The 21,795-nt window shown below is 42.3% G+C and overlaps 1 protein-coding gene across 2 annotated transcripts in view; it reads right to left on the bottom strand.

Moving 5' to 3' along the window:
- LOC134349424 (eukaryotic peptide chain release factor subunit 1) overlaps positions 1 to 18,287 on the bottom strand; it is a 61,189-nt gene extending 42,902 nt beyond the window's left edge. The window contains exons 1-2 of one of the 2 annotated variants that reach the window (XM_063053705.1): positions 18,183 to 18,287; positions 17,153 to 17,262 (exon numbers count right to left, since the gene is read on the bottom strand). In XM_063053705.1, coding sequence (XP_062909775.1) covers positions 17,153 to 17,238 — 86 coding nt within the window. In that variant the 5' untranslated portion in view covers positions 17,239 to 17,262; positions 18,183 to 18,287. The other variant, XM_063053704.1, reaches the window with a different exon arrangement.
- Between the last annotated feature and the right edge of the window lie 3,508 nt (positions 18,288 to 21,795).

Raw genomic sequence — 21,795 nt, 5'->3', positions numbered from 1 at the left:
ATCTTTATTGCTAAGGCTGCAGGGTATTTCATTCAGTAGCTTTCTGGAGAAGCAGTGTCCTGCTGATAGTGTTTGGGTTTCATTTATTGATAAGGGGCTGAGATATTCAACTCTGGAATGTTATGTCAGCCAATCAGGATGGTGGAATGGGAGAAGATTCCAGAGAAAGCTGGGTGGAGAGAGATTTGTGGCAGACACTGGTGGGGGGTTTCTGGTCTTTTTGGCAGGAGATAGAGAGAGAAGATCAAGAAAGACAGCCATAGGATTCAATCTGACAGCAAGACAGATTGCTAGGAGTGCTTCGCAAGTCACGGAGTCCAAGATGGAAAGTTCTACCAGTATTTGGTGATGAGAAATCGTGAGTAAACGTCATACCCAGCTTTTGGAAGATACAGGTTCCAACACTGTGCACATTTAGACTGGTTTAATTGTAATGGGCTAAAACCCTTCATAATTGTATGCAGTGTACAATCTGTTATTTCTTGCCAATGGCCATGGGCAGTATTTACACAGCATTCACTCAAATCAGGGTTCTGTTAATCAAAACATCCCACCAACAACTCAAATCATACTGATCCCAGGCATAAATTATTTTAAAAAGATGGCTTTCTCACTGCTAAGTCCACTGGCTGTTAGTAGAGCCAGCTAACGAGCCAAGTTTTTATATGAACCTGGTGAGGGGGCTTCATTGTGGGGCTATTGTCCAGGATTTGCTGTGTAATTGCTAAGAATTAAGTGGTATGTTTAAGCCTGTGTTAAATAGTATTGGAGAAAGTGATTAAGATACTTTATTATGGATGCCACAGGGATTAAACTTTGGTGTGATTCGCTTCGGTTTTGAGCAGGGTGGGTATCCGCAGCCCAGATGAATTGCTGATTAGAGTGGTAAGTTCAGTTAAAGTATTAGGGAAAGTTGAGAGGTGGTTTGATCAATCACCGGGTGTTTTGTTAGTCCCCACTAGCAGTGACGTGACCAAGGTTGCATTGCCTGATAGGGTAGGGACCCCTGGAGAGGCAGAGTCACGGGCTATCCATACTTTTAGAGAAGGGGGGAGTTTTGCCAAGGACAAAGAATATAAAGACGGTGTGCAAAACGTGGAACAGATACTAAGTAAGATGATAAAAATATTAAATCAACAGGAAAGTAAATTGCTTGACCAGGAGGGAAGATCACAACAGAAAAATATCAGGATTTATAATGTTTCCAAAGGAGCGGAGGGAGTGTCGATGATAGACCTTGTAAGCAAGCTGCTGCGGGAAGCGCTGGAGATGCCCCCGAATATGGAGATGGAAATAGAAAGGGCGCACCGTTCATTCGCCCAGCAGCCTGCTGGAGACAGACAAAGTAAAACGCGATCCATTGTACTTAAATTTCTCTGATTCAAGAGCAAGGCTGAGGTTCTACGAAGGACCTGGGGTAAGAAGAGGGTTTTTTGGAACGGGAAGTTAATATACTTCAATCGTGATTACCCCCTGGCCGTCCTACAGAAACGGGAGTATTCCAAAGCGAAATGAATATTAAAGGAAGAAGATTAAATTTCAAACCCCGTACCCTGCTAAACTGAGGGTATTTTACCAAGAAGGGATACAACTGTACCAGACAGTGGAAGAGGCAACTACAGACATGAACAACAGAGGACTGTCCATTAGCGTGGTCAAACCAAGGGAAACTCTGGCTGAGCAGTTATCCCGATCTGCTTGGGAAATAGTAAGAGAACCGAGAAAGCAGGGAACAGGACGAGAGAAGGATATTAGGAAGAGACAACCCTCTGAAGTTCTCTGAAGACAACCCTCACCTCCTCCAGAAGAACCTAAGGTTTGGCTAACTTTAAAAGTGCTGATAACTAAACAGAAGCAAAAATAGACGGTGATATACCTATCTAGAGAAATACATGTTATAATGTGGTTTTAATATTACTCAATTTTTTAAAAATTCATTTTTCATTCATTTTTCCCCACCTAAATGAATATACATGGGAGGAACACACAGGGAAATCATTTCTGTGTAATGATGGACATAGTTTTTTTTTTACTTACTTTTATAGGTACTGCAACGGGGGCCCTCAACCCACAGGTAGAAGGAACTATCCCCCATGGCTAGACTTTTCTTCTAGCCCAACCCAGGTTCATCTAGAGACCCCAGGCTTGGAACCACACCTTCCTTACCTTCCTTTATATTATTGACTTTTTTTGGTTCTTATTTGTTCAGGGAGTAGACCGATTAACTTATATTCTGCAAATTTCAATTATATACCAACAGATCAATACACTTAGAGAATAAGACCATATATTTTGTGTATATACCTCAAGAATGGTTGAAAAGAGATAAATATAAATATTTAATGATTGTACTGCTGGTGGCTGGTAAAAAGATCCTGACCAGGAAATGGTTATCCCAGGAGCGCCCAACTTTAAATGTATGGTGGGAATTACAATGGACATTTATAAAATGGAGAAGATAACAACATCTGTTAATCATAAGTTGGAACAATTTTATTCATACTGGAAAAAATGGTTTAACTACATAACATCTTAAAGACCTGATTTTATTCTCACAATCAATGAATATGTTGTTTAAAAAAATCACTCCCTACTCTGTACATAGTTTCCTTCTTTCGATTGTTCTTTCTTTCCTCTTCTTTCTATAAGAGTATACTTCAGATAAATATTATGTGGAGATTTGTGACAAATATGATTATACGATATATACGTACAGTATCTGAAATACAGCTTATGGAAATGTTTGTTTGATGATAAAATTCAATAAAAAACAAATTACAAAAAAAAAATTTAGGTGACGTTCACTCAAGGAAAATGAAACTCTCAAGCCACTTGACCTCAGTACCACTGCTAAAAACAGGAGCATGTGCACTGCCTGCCACTATTTACTGAACTCAATGACCAGATTTTTCTTTTTTGTTGACATTGAGGCAAAAGTGAAAAGCCCCATCTCCTTCCTGACTCCAACCCAATTAGACCCGCCCACTCGGGTTGAGATACAGCCCATAAAAGCAGTTGGTCTGTCATTCTGCAATTACTTTATCATCTTCAGTTTTTGAAGGGGATAAAGTCTGGTGGAGTTCAGTGGTTCCAGCAACCCACCAGGGCTGTATTGAGGATTTGCCTACACACCCCATTCATGGGTACGATCTTCAGTCCTGATTTAGGATTTCAACTCGAAACATGAACAATTTCTTTCCTCCCACTGTTGCTGCTGGAACCACTGTCCTCCTCCAGCAGATTTTGTTGAGCCAGATTCCAGCATTGTAATCTCATGTCTACATTCTTCAGATTTGCATGTTTTCTCAAAGAAAATTAGCAATCCATAAACAAAGCAATGGTGATGCAGAAAACAGGAAACAGTAATTCCTCAACCAAAGATGGCAGAGCAAAAGAAAAGTAATTTACCACTTGGTAACAAGTGCACCTATGCAGCAAGGTAGTTTCTGAATGCACTGTTCCAAGCAGACTTTCACCCATGTTTCCATAAGATTTGTGTGGAAAAATATGATTTACTGCATACGCAAGTGTCTCTCTTGGATTTAACAAATAAAATTCATTAAGAGCTCCCCTCAGGAGAGTTTTTCACTACTTCACATAATATTGTTAACAACTGCCACCGGAGTTAATAGAAATATCATGGTTGGGATCTTCCTATTTTGATAGGCTAGCTGACATCCATTATTGAGGCTTAAGCTAGAAAGCAGCAAAAGGCTTCACAGGCAGTTATTAGACAAAAACTGAAGGAGATGGAATCACACTAATCCATTCAACAAGACAAATAACAGACCTAACTCCTTTGTGATTTTAGCAATTGGATCCACCACAAGCAAAAAAAAAGATCATAAGACCAAAAAAAGGAGCAGGAGTCAGTCATTCGGCCCATCTGCTCTGCCATTTTATCATGAGCTGATCCATTCTCCCATTTAGTCCCACTCCCCCGCCTTCTCACCATAACCTTTGATGCCCTGGCTACTCAGATACCCATCAATCTCTGCCTTAAATACACCCAATGACTTGGCCTCCACTGCCGCCCATGGCAACAAATTCCATATATTCACCACCCTCCGACTAAAAAAATTTCTTCGTATTTCTGTTCTGAATGGGCGCCCTTCAATCCTTAAGTCATGCCCTCTCGTACTGGACTCCCCCATCATGGGAAACAACTTTGCCACACCCACTCTGTCCATGACTTTCAACATTCAAAATGTTTCTATGAGGTCTCCCCTCATTCTTCTAAACTCCAAGGAATACAGTCCAAGAGCGGACAAACGTTCGCCATATGTTAACCCTCTCATTCGCAGAATCATTCTAGTGAATCTTCTCTGTACCCTCTCCAACGTCAGCACATCCTTTCTTAAATAAGGAGACCAAAACTGCCCACAGTACTCCAAGTGAGGTCTCACCAGTGCCTTATAGAGCCTCAACATCACATCCCTGCTCCTATACTCTATTCCTCTAGAAATGAATGCCAACATTGCATTCGCCTTCTTCACCACCGACTCAACCTGAAGGTTAACCTGAAGGGTATCCTGTACGAGGACTGCCAAGTCCCGCTGCATCTCAGAACTTTGAATTCTCCCCCTGTTTAAATAAATAATCTGCCCATTTATTTCTTCTGCCAAAGTGCACAACCATACACTTTCCAACAATGTATTTCATTTGCCATTTCTTTGCCCATTCTTCCAATCTATCCAAGTCTCTCCGCAGACTCTGTTTCCTCAGCACTACCGGCCCCTCCACCTATCTTCGTATCATCAGCAAACTTAGCCACAAAGCCATCTTTTCCATAATCCAAATTGTTGATGTACAATGTAAAAAGAAGCCCCACACGGACCCCTGTGGAACATCACTAGTAACTCGCAGCCAACCAGAATAGGATCCCTTTATTCCCACTCTCTGTTTCCTGCCAATCAGCCAACACTATCCACATATGTAACTTTCCCGTAATTCCATGGGCTCTTATCTTGTTAAGTAGCCTCATGTGTGGCACCTTGTCAAAGGCCTTCTGAAAATCCAAATATACAACATCCACTACATCTCCTTCGTCTAGCCTACTTGTAATTTCCTCAAAAAATTGTAATAGGTTTGTCAGGCAGGATTTTCCTTTAAGGAATCCATGCTGAGTTCTGCCTATCTTGTCATATGCCTCCAGGTACTCTGTAACCTCATCCTTGACAATCAACTCCAACAACTTCCCAACCACCAGTGTCAAGCTAACAGATCTATAATTTCCTTTTTGCTTCCTTGCCCCCTTCTTAAATAGCGGAGTGACATTTGCAATCTTCCAGTCCTCCGGAACCATGCCAGAATCTATCGACTTTTAGAAACATAGAAACATAGAAAATAGGTGCAGGAGTAGGCCATTTGGCCCTTCGAGCCTGCACCGCCATTTATTATGATCATGGCTGATCATCCAACTCAGAACCCAGCCTTCCCTCCATACCCCCTGACCCCTGTAGCCACAAGGGCCATATCTAACTTCCTTTTAAACATAGCTAATGAACTGGCCTCAACAGTTTGCTGTGGCAGAGAATTCCACAGATTCACCACTCTCTGTGTGAAGAAGTTTTTCCTAACCTCGGTCCTAAAAGGCTTCCCCTCTATCCTCAAACTGTGACCCCTCGTTCTAGACCTCCCCAACATCGGGAACAATCTTCCTGCATCTAGCCTGTCCAATCCCTTTAGGATCTTATACGTTTCAATCAGATCCCCCCTCAATCTTCTAAATTCCAACGAGTACAAGCCCAGTTCATCCAGTCTTTCTTCATATGAAAGACCTGCCATCCCAGGAATCAATCTGGTGAACCTTCTTTGTACTCCCTCTATGGCAAAGATGTCTTTCCTCAGATTAGGGGACCAAAACTGCACACAATACTCCAGGTGTGGTCTCACCAAGGCCTTGTACAACTGCAGTAGTACCTCCCTGCTCCTGTACTCGAATCCTCTCGCTATAAATGCCAGCATACCGTTCGCCTTTTTCACCGCCTGCTGTACCTGCATGCCCACTTTCAATGACTGGTGTATAATGACACCCAGGTCTCGTTGCACCTCCCCTTTTCCTAATCGGCCACCATTCAGATAATAATCTGTTTTCCTATTTTTGCCACCAAAGTGGATAACTTCACATTTATCCACATTAAATTGCATCTGCCATGAGTTTGCCCACTCACCCAACCTATCCAAGTCACCCTGCATCCTCTTAGCATCCTCCTCACTGCTAACACTGCCACCCAGCTTCGTGTCATCCGCAAACTTGGAGATGCTGCATTTAATTCCCTCATCCAAGTCATTAATATATATTGTAAACAACTGGGGTCCCAGCACTGAGCCTTGCGGTACCCCACTAGTCACCGCCTGCCATTCTGAAAAGGTCCCGTTTATTCCCACTCTTTGCTTCCTGTCTGCTAACCAATTCTCCACCCACACCAATACCTTACCCCCAATACCGTGTGCTTTAAGTTTGCACACTAATCTCCTATGTGGGACCTTGTCAAAAGCCTTTTGAAAATCCAAATATACCACATCCACTGGTTCTCCCCTATCCACTCTACTAGTTACATCCTCAAAAAATTCTATGAGATTCGTCAGACATGATTTTCCTTTCACAAATCCATGCTGACTTTGTCCGATCATTTCACCGCTTTCCAAATGTGCTGTTATCACATCCTTGATAACTGACTCCAGCAGTTTCCCCACCACCGACGTTAGGCTAACCGGCCTATAATTCCCCGGTTTCTCTCTCCCTCCTTTTTTAAAAAGTGGGGTTACATTAGCCACCCTCCAATCCTCAGGAACTAGTCCAGAATCTAACGAGTTTTGAAAAATTATCACTAATGCATCCACTATTTCTTGGGCCACTTCCTTAAGCACTCTGGGATGCAGACCATCTGGCCCTGGGGATTTATCTGCCTTCAATCCCTTCAATTTACCTAACACCACTTCCCTACTAACATGTATTTCGCTCAGTTCCTCCATCTCACTGGACCCTCTGTCCCTTACTATTTCTGGAAGATTATTTATGTCCTCCTTAGTGAAGACAGAACCAAAGTAATTATTCAATTGGTCTGCCATGTCCTTGCTCCCCATAATCAATTCACCTGTTTCTGTTTGCAGGGGACCTACATTTGTCTTTATCAGTCTTTTCCTTTTTACATATCTATAAAAGCTTTTACAGTCCGTTTTTATGTTCTCTGCCAGTTTTCTCTCATAATCTTTTTTCCCCTTCCTAATTAAGCCCTTTGTCCTCCTCTGCTGAACTCTGAATTTCTCCCAGTCCTCAGGTGAGCCACTTTCTCTGGCTAATTTGTATGCTACTTCTACTTCTTGAAAGATCATCACTAATGCCTCTGCAATCTCCACAGCTACTTCCTTCAGAACACGCGGGTGCATTCCATCATTTTCTGTCAGTCCTATATCTATTCTCACCTGTCTTTTACTCTTTATATACTTGAAAAAGCTTTTAGTATCCTCTTTGATATTATTTGCTAGCTTCCCTTCGTAGTTCATCTTTTCCCTCTTAATGACCTTCTTAGTTTCCTTTTGTAAGCTTTTAAAAACTTCCCAATCCTCTGTCTTCCCACTAATTTTTGCTTCCTTGTCTGCCCTCTCCTTTGCTTTAACTTTGGCTTTGACTTCTCTTGTCAGCCACGGTTGCATCCTTCTTCCATTCGAAAATTTCTTCTTTTTTTGGAATATACTTGTCTTGCACCTTCCTCACTTCTCGCATAAACTCCATCCACTGCTGCTCTGCCGTCCTTCCCGCCAGTGTCCCTTTCCAGTCAACTTTGGCCAGTTCCTCTCTCATGCCACTATAATTTCCTTTACTCCACTGAAACACCGACACATCAGATTTCGGCTTCTGTTTTTCAAATTTCACAGTGAACTCAATCATGTTATGATCTCTGCCTCCTAAGGGTTCCTTCACCTCAATCTCTCGAATCGCCTCCGGTTCATTACACAATACCCAATCCAGTACAGCCGATCCCCTAGTGGGCTCAACAACAAGCTGTTCTAAAAAGCCACCTCGCAGACATTCTACAAATTCTCTCTCTTGAGATCCAGTGCCAACCTGATTTTCCCAATCCACTCGCATGTTAAAAACCCCACAATTATCATAACACTGCCCTTCTGACAAGCCTTTTCTATTTCCTGTTGTAATTTGTAGCCCTCATCACTGCAGCTGTTTGGAGGCCTATATATAACTGCCATCAGGATTCTGCACCTTCCGATCCTATATCACCTCTTTCTAATGATTTAATATCATTTCTTACCAATAAAGCCACGTCTCCCCCTCTGCCTACCTTCCTATCCTTCCGATACACCGTGTATCCTTGGCCGTTCAGCTCCCAGAGACATGCATCCTTTAGCCAGGTCTCAGTGATGGCCACAATATCATACCTGCCAATCTGTAGCTGTACGACAAGATCATCCACCTTATTCCTTATGCTGCGTGCATTTAAGTATAACACCTTAAGACCAGTATTTGGTACTTTTTGCTTTGATTTCACTGCAAATTTATTGCACTGCAACTCATCCCAATGGTTACAAATTTGCCCCATCACCTGCCTGCCTTTCCTGACATCTTTACTGCTCACTATCTTAGATTTATTTCTGTTTTCCTCTTCCTCCGCTCTGTCATTCCGGTTTCCATCCCCCTGCCAAATTAGTTTAAACCCTCCCTAATAGCTCTATTAAACTTTCCCATCAGGATATTGGTCCCCTTCGGGTTCAGGTGTAACCTGTCCTTTTTGAAAAGGTCAAATTCCCCCAGAAGAGATCCCAGTTATCCAAGAATCTGAAGCCCTGCCCCCTACACCAGTCTCTCCGCCATGCATTCATCTGCCTGATCCTACTATTCTTGCCCTCGCTAGCACGTGGCACAGGTAGCAATCCCAAGATTACTACCCTGGAGGTCCTGCTTCTCAGCTTCATTCCAAACTCCCGGAAATCTCTCTTCAGGACCTCCTTCCTTATCCTATCTATGTCATTGGTACCAACATGTACCAAGACAACTGGCTGCTCGCCCTCTCCCTTCAGAATATTCTGGACCCGATCCAAGACATCCCGAACCCTGGCACCTGGGAGGCAACACACCATGCTGATATCTCTATCAGGCTCACCAAAAGAAACCAAAGGAAATTTTCATGTTTGTCTAAAAGGCAAGGGTTAATTGTTAGATTAACATGCAGCAGCGTAATTAGTGAATGTACACATAAACACAGGTACAAGCAGGATTTTCTTAACAAGCTGATCAAAATCTCACTTCAGACAAATGCATTTTCTCTGGGAACTGCAGAAACAGGAGGAAATATCAAAGCCAGAAAAATTCTGATAAATTTATGAAGTCACCCCCTGCCAAGCTGTGATCTTGAAATTATAGTAGCCAAGAGCACACACAATCCAGTAGAACCTTGTTCCAGGAGTCTTAAAACTGGACGTCTAACATGTACATGATTGGAGAGTTGCATGCAACTCAGCCACTCCAGCAATACAAGCCAAAAACAATGTCTCGTTAGGAGTGCTGCAAGAGACACTGATACTCTTCCTGCAAATCACAGCTGTTCACTCAATTCAATCTGGTGAAAAAAAAGGGGGGAAAAAACTAATGCAATTAGATCCACAGAACTTTAACTACTAACTTCAGCAAAAGCTGCAATATGTACTTTATCACAGGGGTCTCCAACCTTTCTTGCACCGCAGACCGGGGGCGGGTGTTCAGTAGGGTTAAGCTCACCTCAACATGTCTTTTACAGTTAGGATTGCCAACTTTCTCACTCCCAAATAAGGAAGAAAAGTAGCAGTCAAATCCCGGGACACTTTACCCCAGGAAAGACTACCATGACCATGGAGCCTTGCACGGGCATCTGTGCGCACATACATGACGTGCGCATGTACGTGCGGACTTTTTCCGCCCAAATCCGTTTTGCCTTCATCTTCCTGACTATAGTGTACATACATTATTTCTACTTTATATAGGCTGTGTATTTATCATATCATTCCTGTTTTTACTATATGTTAGTATTATATATTTTCAGTTCTATGTGTTATTTGGTATGATTTGGTAGTTATTTTTTGGGTCTGGGAACGCTCAAAAATTTTTCCCATATAAATTAATGGTGATTGCTTCTTCGCTTTACGCCATTTTGGCACGAAAGGTTTCATAGAAACGCTGTACCTTAGCGGGGGGAAATATGGGACAAGGGGGGGGTCCCGTATGGGACAAACCGATTTAGCCCAATATACAGGATGTCCTGGCAAATACGGGACAGTTGGCAACCCTATGTTCAAGTTCAACAGTGCTTGACCGGGAATAAGGAAAAGGAGCAGCTGACTCATATCATTTCCTTGCGGCCCGGTGGCTGGGGACCACTGCTTTATCACATCGGTCAACAAGAATGTGCATTTATTTAGCATAATATCCCAAAGAGCTTCATTGCACTCCATAAGATCACCCAGTTTTATTTTAAAAACTGTCTTTAATGATGGATATGTATAGCAATGATTTCTCAATAGTACTCTGAACTTCCCCACTCTTATGACCTTGAGTTAATGTCTAACCCCAAAACATCACCCTGTTAATGCAGCAATGATCTTTTGAGATTATGTACTATAGATCCTCGAGTGCAATTTGACCTCACCACATTAATCAAAGGCAAGAAGGCTACAGTTGAACCATGCAGAATGAAGGTTGGTAAATGAAGCTAATGGTTTCAAAATGTGGCAGGGCACTGCAATCTGGTCAAATGAATATCCTATGCCTCATGGAAACAAATTATATCATGAACAGCAGCTAATGTTATTAAAAGCAAGAAACCTCAAAGCATACAACAGGAATTCTGCAGATGCTGGAAATTCAAGCAACATACATCAAAGTTGCTGGTGAACGCAGCAGGCCAACCAGCATCTATAGGAAGAGGCGCAGTCGACGTTTCAGGCCGAGACCCTTCGTCAGGACTAACTGAAGGAAGAGTGAGTAAGGGATTTGAAAGCTGGAGGGGGAGGGGGAGATGCAAAATGATTGGAGAAGACAGGAGGGGGAGGGATAGTGCCGAGAGCTGGACAGGTGATAGGCAAAAGGGGATACGAGAGGATCATGGGACAGGAGGTCCGGGAAGAAAGACGGGGGGGGGGGTGACCCAGAGGATGGGCAAGAGGTATATTCAGAGGGACAGAGGGAGAAAAAGGAGAGTGAGAGAAAGAATGTGTGCATAAAAATGAGTAACAGATGGGGTACGAGGGGGAGGTGGGGCCTAGCGGAAGTTAGAGAAGTCAATGTTCATGCCATCAGGTTGGAGGCTACCCAGACGGAATAAAGGTGTTGTTCCTCCAACCTGAGTGTGGCTTCATCTTTACAGTAGAGGAGGCCGTGGATAGACATGTCAGAATGGGAATGGGATGTGGAATTAAAATGTGTGGCCACTGGGAGATCCTGCTTTCTCTGGCGGACAGAGCGTAGATGTTCAGCAAAGCGGTCTCCCAGTCTGCGTTGGGTCTCACCAATATATAAAAGGCCACATCGGGAGCACCGGACGCAGTATATTACCCCAGTCGACTCACAGGTGAAGTGATGCCTCACCTGGAAGGACTGTTTGGGGCCCTGAATGGTGGTAAGGGAGGAAGTGTAAGGGCATGTGTAGCACTTGTTCCGCTTACACGGATAAGTGCCAGGAGGGAGATCAGTGGGGAGGGATGGGGGGGACGAATGGACAAGGGAGTTGTGTAGAGAGCGATCCCTGCGGAATGCAGAGAGACGGGGGGAGGGAAAGATGTGCTTAGTGGTGGGATCCCGTTGGAGGTGGCGGAAGTTACGGAGAATAATATGTTGGACCCGGAGGCTGGTGGGGTGGTAGGTGAGGACCAGGGGAACCCTATTCCTAGTGGGGTGGTGGGAGGATGGAGTGAGAGCAGGTGTACGTGAAATGGGGGAGATGCGTTTAAGAGCAGAGTTGATAGTGGAGGAAGGGAAGACCCTTTCTTTAAAAAACCTCAAAGCATTATGAGTGGGGATAGTGGAAGCTAAGAGATCTGTCTAAACTTTTTTCTTGTTACCTGAGAGAGGGGTTTAGACAGATCAGGTACTAGGAACGATTAATGGGACACAAATGGAAATTCCGCATCACCCCTAATGTCATGCATTGGAGAAATGATACATAAATGAAAACATCAACTGCAGTATAGCAAAATTTGCTGATGAAATAAGGATAGGTTACCAAGAGCCTATGAAAGGACAAGTGAATGGAGGTGATGGCCAAAGAAAATGTACAAACTATAGAATTATCCACTTTGAAATGGAAGAATAAAAGGCAAATTTACTTTACTACGTGGTAGAGGTTTTAATGTTTCATCTCAGAAGATTGGATACTGTGCACAAAAAACACAAGAAAGCTGGAGACCACCTGGGACATCAAACTTATCCCACTATTCACCATGTCTTAACCACCACAGAACCCAATGCCAGGTCCCCACAGTCCATAAAACTCCCAATCTTTCAAATATTTATCTACCTGCATGCACCTTAAATATAATGATTAAGTTTCCAGAACTGCAATATCGACACAGGCTCTTCGCACCTTTGTCAACAACTCAACACCATAGATCAGCAGACTTCTTCAAGCTGGCCTAGTTGAAGTCCCCCACAATGATCTGAAAGGCATCAGGATGTAATGTCCCATGATGGTTGATCATGGTACTCAGCTGCCAGTTTGATGTCCATCATCTACACTCCTACAATTCTACTTACCACAATACAGAAGGGGAGTGAAAACACTTACAATAATTAAAGAGAACATGGACAAGAATACTACTGTGTCAGAAAGTTTGAAGCAATAACAGACTGAGATCACTCCCTTTAAAACCCAAAGCTAAGGGATATTTAATTATGAGGCTGAACTTTAAACAAAATAATTTACAAAAGGGATTTTGGCTACAAACCTAAAGCTCAAGGCCTTAGACCAGAAACGGCAAGCTGCAGATCTGGAATGCATCTGATATGATGGGCAAAAACTAAACAAGTCATGGATTACACTGCAAAGAAACCATTCAGCAAAACATTAAGAGTATTTCCAATTCATTGATACAAGGATATTGAAGCAGACAAGTCTCATAGTCCAGGAGAGTAAATACCCAAAAATTCACTCAGACAATTGTCAGCAGACCAAGCAGAACTTTTAATCACTAGCCACAAATTTTGTGATTTGGACTGGCACTAACACAATTATTCCTGCAATTTCTATGATTTAGCTTATTATTTGATCCAATTTATTCCACTCATTGAACTTCACAAGTTCCGCTTTACTTTTCTAAACATGATGTTCTCAAGTCTCTGCATTTCATTAAGTGCTCATAATTTACTCTTTCCACTGGATTTCTTGCCCAGCATATTTCAGAGGTTTTGAAAAGTGTAAATGAAACACCATTTACCAGAAGCGATCCAATAGGATTTCAGATGATTAAGGCACAATACAGGTTTAGAGTTAATTCTAACAGTATATTTGTGTGGTATACAAACATCAACATTGACCAGCTGGGTTGAGTGGTTTGTTTGTATTGTAAATTGTGCAGAGCACAAGGTCACCTTCCTGCCAAGGCTGAACAGCCCAATTTCTTTTATTAAGTTTATCCTAACAACTCAGTCCTCCAACTAACACTAATCATTCTCTTATCACTTTCCTAAATATGTCTGTAATATAGTTCTGTGCTAAAGTTTTAGGCACAAGATCAGTTTTGTTTTGGATATTTATTTTTGTCTTCCACATCAGCATAAAAGATCAAATTTTAGATTGCCAAGTTTCATTTTCCAAAATATTAAACGTTTGAGAGAATTTTTGTCATTCGTTAAACAAAGTAATAGCAATCATGAGAAAGTCTGCAGATGCTGGAAACCCAAAACAAATTAAATTCAAAGCTCATTAAGTAATACACTACTTGATTCTTTGTTGGTGATTAAACAAAGATCACAAACAGGTGCTAATGATCAATGTCATAATGAGTTGAATAAACCCAATTAACAGAAACTATATGAAGGACAGCCAAACTGAAGGGTAAGGGCACAATAAGTGTGACAAATCAATTCTTACACCATGGCAAAAGTGAGCATAGCAGTAAGACACAAGGTGGTCACCCTGCAGTAGTTAAGTCTCTACCAAGCAGAAATTTTGCAGCAGCCAGGAGTTTCAAGATTTGCTGTCCAAGCTCTTCTCAAGTAAGAGGAGGAGGAGGAGAAGATGGCCTCTCTGGTGAATGATATCTGTAATCTGTCAAGTAGGGTACCATGACCTATTGGAAATCACAGGCTTGCAGTTTCATGATTGGCTTATCTGCATAACAAAAAGGGTGTGTGCCCTTCATCAACTAGAAAAGTAATTGTGACCATATCCCATTAGCACTTAAATCCAATTTAGGCTTCAACCCCAATGTTGTCAGAACTGATTACTCCAAAGAAAACCACAGCAATCTGCTTGGAATGGAGCAGTACTAAAAGCATTGTTAATTACAATGAATCATAAAATGCAAATTAAGAGCAACTAGAGTAAAGTTTGAGGGGGGGAGAAAACTTTCCCTTTGTATAGCAATACATAAAAGTTGCTGCAGGCCAGGCAGCATCTCTAGGAAGAGGTACAGTCGACATTTCGGGCCGAGACCCTTCGTCAGGACTAACTGAAAGAACAGCTAGTAAGAGATTTGAAAGTGGGCCACTGGGAGACCCTGCTTTCTCTGGCGGACAGAACGTAGGTGTTCAGCGAAACAATCTCCCAGTCTGCGTCGGGTCTCGCCAATATATAGAAGGCCACATCGGGAGTACCGGACGCAGTTTATCACCCCAGCCGACTCACAGGTGAAGTGTCGCCTCACCTGCAAGGACTGTCTGGGGACCTGAATGGTGGTGAGGGAGGAAGTGTAAGGGCATGTGTAGCACTTGTACCACTTACAAGGATAAGTGCCAGGAGAGAGATCAGTGGGGAGGGACGGGGGACAAATGGACAAGGGAGTTGCGTAGGGAGCGATCCCTGCGGAAAGTGGGGGGGGGGGGGAGGGAGGATGTGCTTAGTGGTGGGATCCCGTTGGAGGTGGCAGAAGTTATGGAGATTATGTTGGACCCGGAGGCTAGTGGGGTGGTAGGTGAGGACCAGGGAGGGCAACCCAAACTATAAACCATATTTATTTAAAGATACTGCACTTCAAGCTGTGTCACCCCACTACCTTGATTAATCCCTAACTTACAAACTAGAACACCCAGAGAAACACATATATTCCTTGGGGAGGACCTACAGACTCCTTACAGAGGATGCCAGGATTGAACTCCAATGTCATGAGCTGTAATAGTGTCATGCTAACTGCTACTCCACTTATTGTTACAGTGGGAAGTTTGTGGACTTATGCCTTACTCTAGCAAAGAGCTACGAGATAATTAAACCAAGTCTCAATTAAAAATTCTCTAATTCATTCAAAAAATTATACTTGCCATTGTCTTCCCATGTCTGTTACTCCTACAATCCTAGTGTCTTCAAGAAGTCTCAGAAAGTTCTGATTTCCATTTCCCATGCATCTTGGACTCACATTTAACTAGAAACTATCCAAGGGATAAACTCTTTTTTGATTGAGATACATGTATCTGTGTAAAAACAGCTCCTTGACCAAGTTCCAATACCTCGTATCCAATTTTGTCCATCAATACCTTTCATACTAATTTTTGAATGATAGTCTTATATATAGTCCCCTATTTGTGAGAACAAACTGGTTGTGTTCTGCAATAACAACTTGAATAAGAATTCAGTGAAATACTTTGAGACAAACAAAAATGCAATACCTGTTAAGCTGAAGATTTTGTCCTACCAGACGAAAATAGCACCTGAACAACTCTTTATGCTGTGTAACATTAGCTGCAGTACAAATGGACATAGGTCTGAGTGGCAACAAATGACAGCTATCACAACGTGCTTTAATGCTGATTTTAAACAACTCCATGAAGAAACTAGTGACATTGAAAAGTAATGATCCTGTACAGCAGCTGAATGGAGCGATGTTTGAAATCTGCATTGATCACACATTACTACTTATAACAAAGACATCATGTGATGTACACTTTGAAGCTTCAAAATTTAACACCAGCACCCACCTTTCTCTTCCTCCTTCACTACTTGACAATCAGCCAGATGAAATGACTGAAGCAAACACTGTGCTGGACAACTCACCTGAGATTATTCACGAAGCACCTTTTTACATCAACCTGAACCATACCAAACAACTGTCTCAATGAGCTGGTAATTATACAATTGTACTTTATCTTTCAGCCTTATTCCGTTGACAGTTGAGTTAATTACACCAGAAAATAATAAAGATCATGGGAAAAGAATGACTACAAACTCTTGCAATGTGACATGAGAGAGGAAAGACTGGATTTCCTCAAATGGATTACCCAATATCTTTTAAAAAAATCCAAAGTGACAAGTTAATAATTTATGAACTATATCACATCAAAGAACTAACCCCATTAGTTCCCCCCACCACAACAAATTTTCCATATTCCCATTATACTATTCTTTAGGCCTTGGCAACTACATGCATGGCCAACTGGGGGAGTCACTGCATTACACAAGCAGTCGTGATCTACAACCGCTCTCAATCACTTCCTTCAAAAAGACCGCTGCCCCAGCCTACGAATAACAAAAAGTAACTCATGAAAGCTACCTTCTCAACGTGGATTAGGTTATCCGCGCAGCAAAGCACACATCTTCCACAGAAGATATTCTCTCTCGACACTCATTAATCTTCCAGTTGCCATTTTCTTTCTACAGCTTGAGGACCAGGTTTTAGACTGTTCGTGCGTGTATTAGAAATAAAACAACACGCACCTCTAAATGCCACCAATAACATATAAAGCTCACAATGTTACCTTCACTACCACAACAGAAGTTAAAGACTACGCACAAACGTTTTGACATCTCGGTGCAAAGGTGGATGACCCAGTCCCGGTTGAAGTTTGGCGCAGCCCGCGGTTCTCTCTTAGACCCATTTTACAACTGGTTGCAATGGTGACCATCCCCTCCCGCCCCCCCCCCCATCCATCTACCACATTCCTTCCCAATTCTCATCCCTGTGACCTCACTGCGGGGACAGGGGAAGTGAGAGCTGCCCACCGGACTGTACTCACCCTCTGGCCGCTTCCAGGCTCTTGATGAGCTTCTTGATCTTCCAGATCTCCACGTTCCTGTCGGCTGCGGTAGGGTCGTCCGCCATTTTCTTCTGGTGCTGCTACTCCAGCTGCGCTTGGCGGAGGGGGGGAAGGGAGAAGAGAAAGAGAGAGCGAGAGACGGGGAGTGAGAGACTGGCTCCCCTTACACACACACACAGCACCCGAACCCCGGACCCGCCGCTCGTCTCGCCACCCGCTTCGGCTTAGCCCCCGCTCTCCGCCCTGACGTCAGGAACCGGCTCGCGTGTGCGCCAACTTCACATGGAGCATTCGCCCTGACTCCGCTGACGTCACCGCCAGCAACACCACCGCTGCCCATTCGCTCCGCCCGCCACTTCACCACAGACCAAAACCTTTCCCGATTGGTCCAAATACGTTCCCCTAACCCGCTTGCGCAATAGGCAGGAAGGGGCGGGGAGAAACCGTAGACATTGTGGGAACTGTGGTTCCACTGCTTTTTCCTCTCGCCTTCTTCCAGGTTGTTATGTTCTGCAGTTTAAAGCGCCATTACATTACTGGCGATGCGAATCTGTCTTTCTCCCCACCCCACACACTATCTTATATTCTCATGTACCCGTCAACGGATGCTTTGCAGTGATAACACTTACTCGGTTTGTTTTTATTGTCTTGAAAATAATTATTTTCAGTAACTCTGCTGAGGAGAGTCAGCATTATCCCGCAAAAGCACTAGATTCTCTCTGAGTAAGTCTTTGCGTCTATCTCAAAATACTGAAGAGCTCGGAAAATTGTCTGGATCAGCTGGCATAGTTAAGAGTTATGTGGTGCGCAGGAGACAAACGGCCAACAGTCTGAACGTTATCTAACATTTAAAAGTGTGGAGTCAGCCTGGACAAGGACAGGGTGGGGCTCAGCTCGGTTGTCCTTTATCACGATCCCTTTTAAGCTAACGGCGGTGACACTCTTATAGAAATAATAGCGATTTAGACAAATTACCTGAGATCATGGACTGGCAGCATTGCAAACGTACCTGTAGTGAACACTGGAAGTTAAATTAAAAAAAAACTAAACTCTTCTGGGCAAAATTTTACGTGGGCAAATGCTCCGCTGAATGTTCGTAGGATAAACGGAAATTGTTGAGCTTTGTACTAGCTTAAACCATCTAATCTTTCACTTATTTTTCTCGATAGAATACGGGGCAAGCATATTATAAAACACATTGTGTAATCGGTAATGAATTCAGTGAGGTGCCAAGCAAGTGGTGTTTTATATTTGAATGCGTTGCTTTTGAGATTGTGCTGTCACAGCTTCAGTTCGCCACCCATCAGTACATTGACTTTAGAAATTGTAATGCCGTTGCTATTTCCACCGCACCTGACGTAGGATAATGAACTATTGTAAAGACGAGTCCAATGTAAGATTTATGTCAACAAACATACATCAAAGTTGCTGGTCAACGCAGCAGGCCAAGCAGCATCTATAGGAAGAGGCGCAGTCGACGTTTCAGGCCGAGACCCTTCGTCCGGACTTGTCCCGTCAGGACTTCGTCAGGAAGGGTCTCGGCCTGAAACGTCGACTGCGCCTCTTCCTATAGATGCTGCTTGGCCTGCTGCGTTCACCAGCAACTTTGATGTATGTTGCTTGAATTTCCAGCATCTGCAGAATTCCTGTTGTTTAAGATTTATGTCAACTTTTCAGTTCTCTCAAAGGTGGTCAAGACTGTGGGGTGTATAAAATCATCCATTTTCCTTCCTTTTACATCTCTGCCATGAATCCTGGCTCAAAAAAATCAATTTCCCCTCAGCAATAACACTACTCTAACTCATTACTGTCCACCAAAGCACATGATCAATGGAGATTTTAGTATAAAAATGATCCAAGTTATGTACTCTGAAAGATATATACAAGAGCTCTAATGTTTAAATCAATTTATCAAGCAGTCCTGGACCGAAGAGGAGTGGAAAAAATTGGTTGTTAAGGCTCTTACAGTCATCTCTCAGACAAGGTCTCATATGGAATAATAAAAATATATCAAAGTACAAATTTTGATTGTGTGAAACAAAAATGGAATACTGTAAATCAAGCAACATGTATGGAAAGAGAAACAATCGTGAAAAGTCTGAGACATTAACAGTTGCTGCATGACTTGCTGAAAGTGTGTGCGAGACAGAGAAACAGACAGAGAGGACGAACTAGCAGTTGGTCCATGTTTTTATCATTTACCACACCCAACAAATCAAAGAGCATGAAGAACTGAAAATCCAGTAAAAGAAATGAATGGAAATTACATTCTATATTAGCTTATGTTTTTGACATAAAGGAGTCTTATTTACATTTGTCCACTCTGCTTCCGCAACACATTCCACCCCACCCCCAACAATCAACGCAATCCAGGGTACTGATGAAACTATAATACAGAATAGGCAGGACATAGTGGTGTAGTGCTTATCCATTACCTATGTACATTGGTTTACCTTGCCTCCCAATCTAGTAGCAGCTCAACAACTGCATACTTGTCTTCTCCAATTACAACCTCTTCCACAAGATGCATTTGCCTTGATCCTCTATTCTGACAATTCATTCAACTGCCTAGTTGTGGAATTCTTTCCATGAACCTCATGTCTCTCACCTCCTTTCAGACAAACCTGACAATCCAATCCTTTCACATCCCATCGGTCACCAATTCCAATATACATCTAACATAGCTTCATATCAGGTTTTCCCAAATCTATCTTTTGAGTGTCACCATGTTAAAAAATATTGCATGAAATACAAGATGTGGTTATGTTACTGGATTTGTTATCTATTATGTCTGATTGTGACAAAGGATAGATGATGTAAATGGTAGTGGTAGAGATGGTCATGTGATAAACATTTTATGATGGGATAGGGCAAACATTAGTTCAGCTCAAGGCCTCACAGAATGTTAAGGTTCTGAAGGATTCAGGTTAACCAGATTATGTTCCATAACAGGAAGCAAAAGTGAATCATAATCAGGTGCAACTCTTATTCCAAACCCAAGATCACAGAAGACAAAAGTGCAAGCCAGCAGGGGTCAACAAGCTCAGCACAGGATAAAAAAAACCTATGCCTTCCTATTTTCAGGTTTCCCTTTTACCCATCTAGAGAACATGCTGGTCTTTTAAATATGACCTCACAATGGTCACTGTGATGCCATTCCTCTGCAACATATTAAGGTTGCCCAGAAATGACATTACTGTCTTTCTGGCATTAAGCTGAAACTCACCTCTTCAAAATTGTTTCCTTAGATCGTTGAAAATTTTACCCAGGAAACTGAATTTCCCAACACTCAAATCTGTTAGAAATGAACTATGCAAACTTGCTGCTTTTGTTAGTTTATGCACAGGTTGTTCCCTTCAAACATAAAAGACACACAATGTTCTTCTTGATATCTGGTGCTCGTCACTACCGATTTTTACGTAAGGGTGGTATCCTAGTGTACATGGTTGCTTGCACTGGGGCAACACAAACTGAAAACTATGAGATTGTGAGATCATCTCCACAGAATAATACCATTACATGACTGGCAGGAGGTAATTAAGAGGAATTTTATATTTAGAAAAATAAGTCAATTGGCAGGGACATTATAAATCAAATAGGATTAGCTGTTCATGATGAATTATTATTTGAATTTATAATAATGACCCTAAGAGGTATGATCTTGAAATAATGAACTGAAAAATATATTAGGACAAAAATAAGAGCATGCTAAACAACTCAGCAGATCGGGCAGCATCCACAGAGACAGAAAAACTAATTTAAAATAAGAGATTGATGACCTCTCAACAGAACTGGAGACTTTGAAAAAGTCTGGTTATCTGTTGAACTTGTTGAACATCAAGTCCTGTAAACAGTGCAAAAAGTATAATGAATGACAGAACGAGCTAAAAATTGACCAAGGCCAGAGACAGGAGCTGGCTTGATTATCAATATACATGCATGAGCTCCAAAATAGCAGACGGACCCAGAAACAAATGAGGCAACAGAGGTAGAAGCAGTTGGAATAGCTCAGTTCATGGATGGAGTCATGAGTTGCAGGTCAAATTGTAGGTAAATCCTGGGTAAATGAATCATCTCAGGATGAGAAAAACACTGGGGCAATTACAAACCCATGTTGTTAGAGAATTCCAAGAGCTTTCAATATGAAAAATAAATTACATATGGCAGATGAAATCTTTTCTGACAAATATAAAGTTATCCAACTCAGTTAAAGAATAGTTGAGCAGTGTTTTTCTAAATAACGAGGAACTGCATGGTGCTCATGTTCAGAGCAAGTTGGGTTTCCTTGTACATAAATCACTTAAAGTTAACATGTTGGCACACCAAGCAATTAGGAAGGCAAATACATAACTGGTATGTTTGCTTTTATTGCAAAAGAATTTGAGTACAGGAATTAATAAATCAATATGTCTCAGCAGAACCTTACACAAGTGTCTTAAGGGAATATTCAGCATTGGAGCAAACAGAGGGAGCACAAAAGTGTAAAGCAAAATGGTTCCTGGAATGCCATCAATTATTCCAAGAGAAAAGATGAACTAGACCTACACTTTGGAGTATAGGGATTCCATTCAAATACTCTAAACGGTTATGCAGAATGATTTTCATCAGGATGGGAGGACTGG

This window comes from Mobula hypostoma, chromosome 7, assembly GCF_963921235.1.
Source record: "Mobula hypostoma chromosome 7, sMobHyp1.1, whole genome shotgun sequence".
NCBI classification, from domain to species: domain Eukaryota; kingdom Metazoa; phylum Chordata; class Chondrichthyes; order Myliobatiformes; family Myliobatidae; genus Mobula; species Mobula hypostoma.
This window is presented reverse-complemented; position numbering and strand designations above follow the sequence as displayed.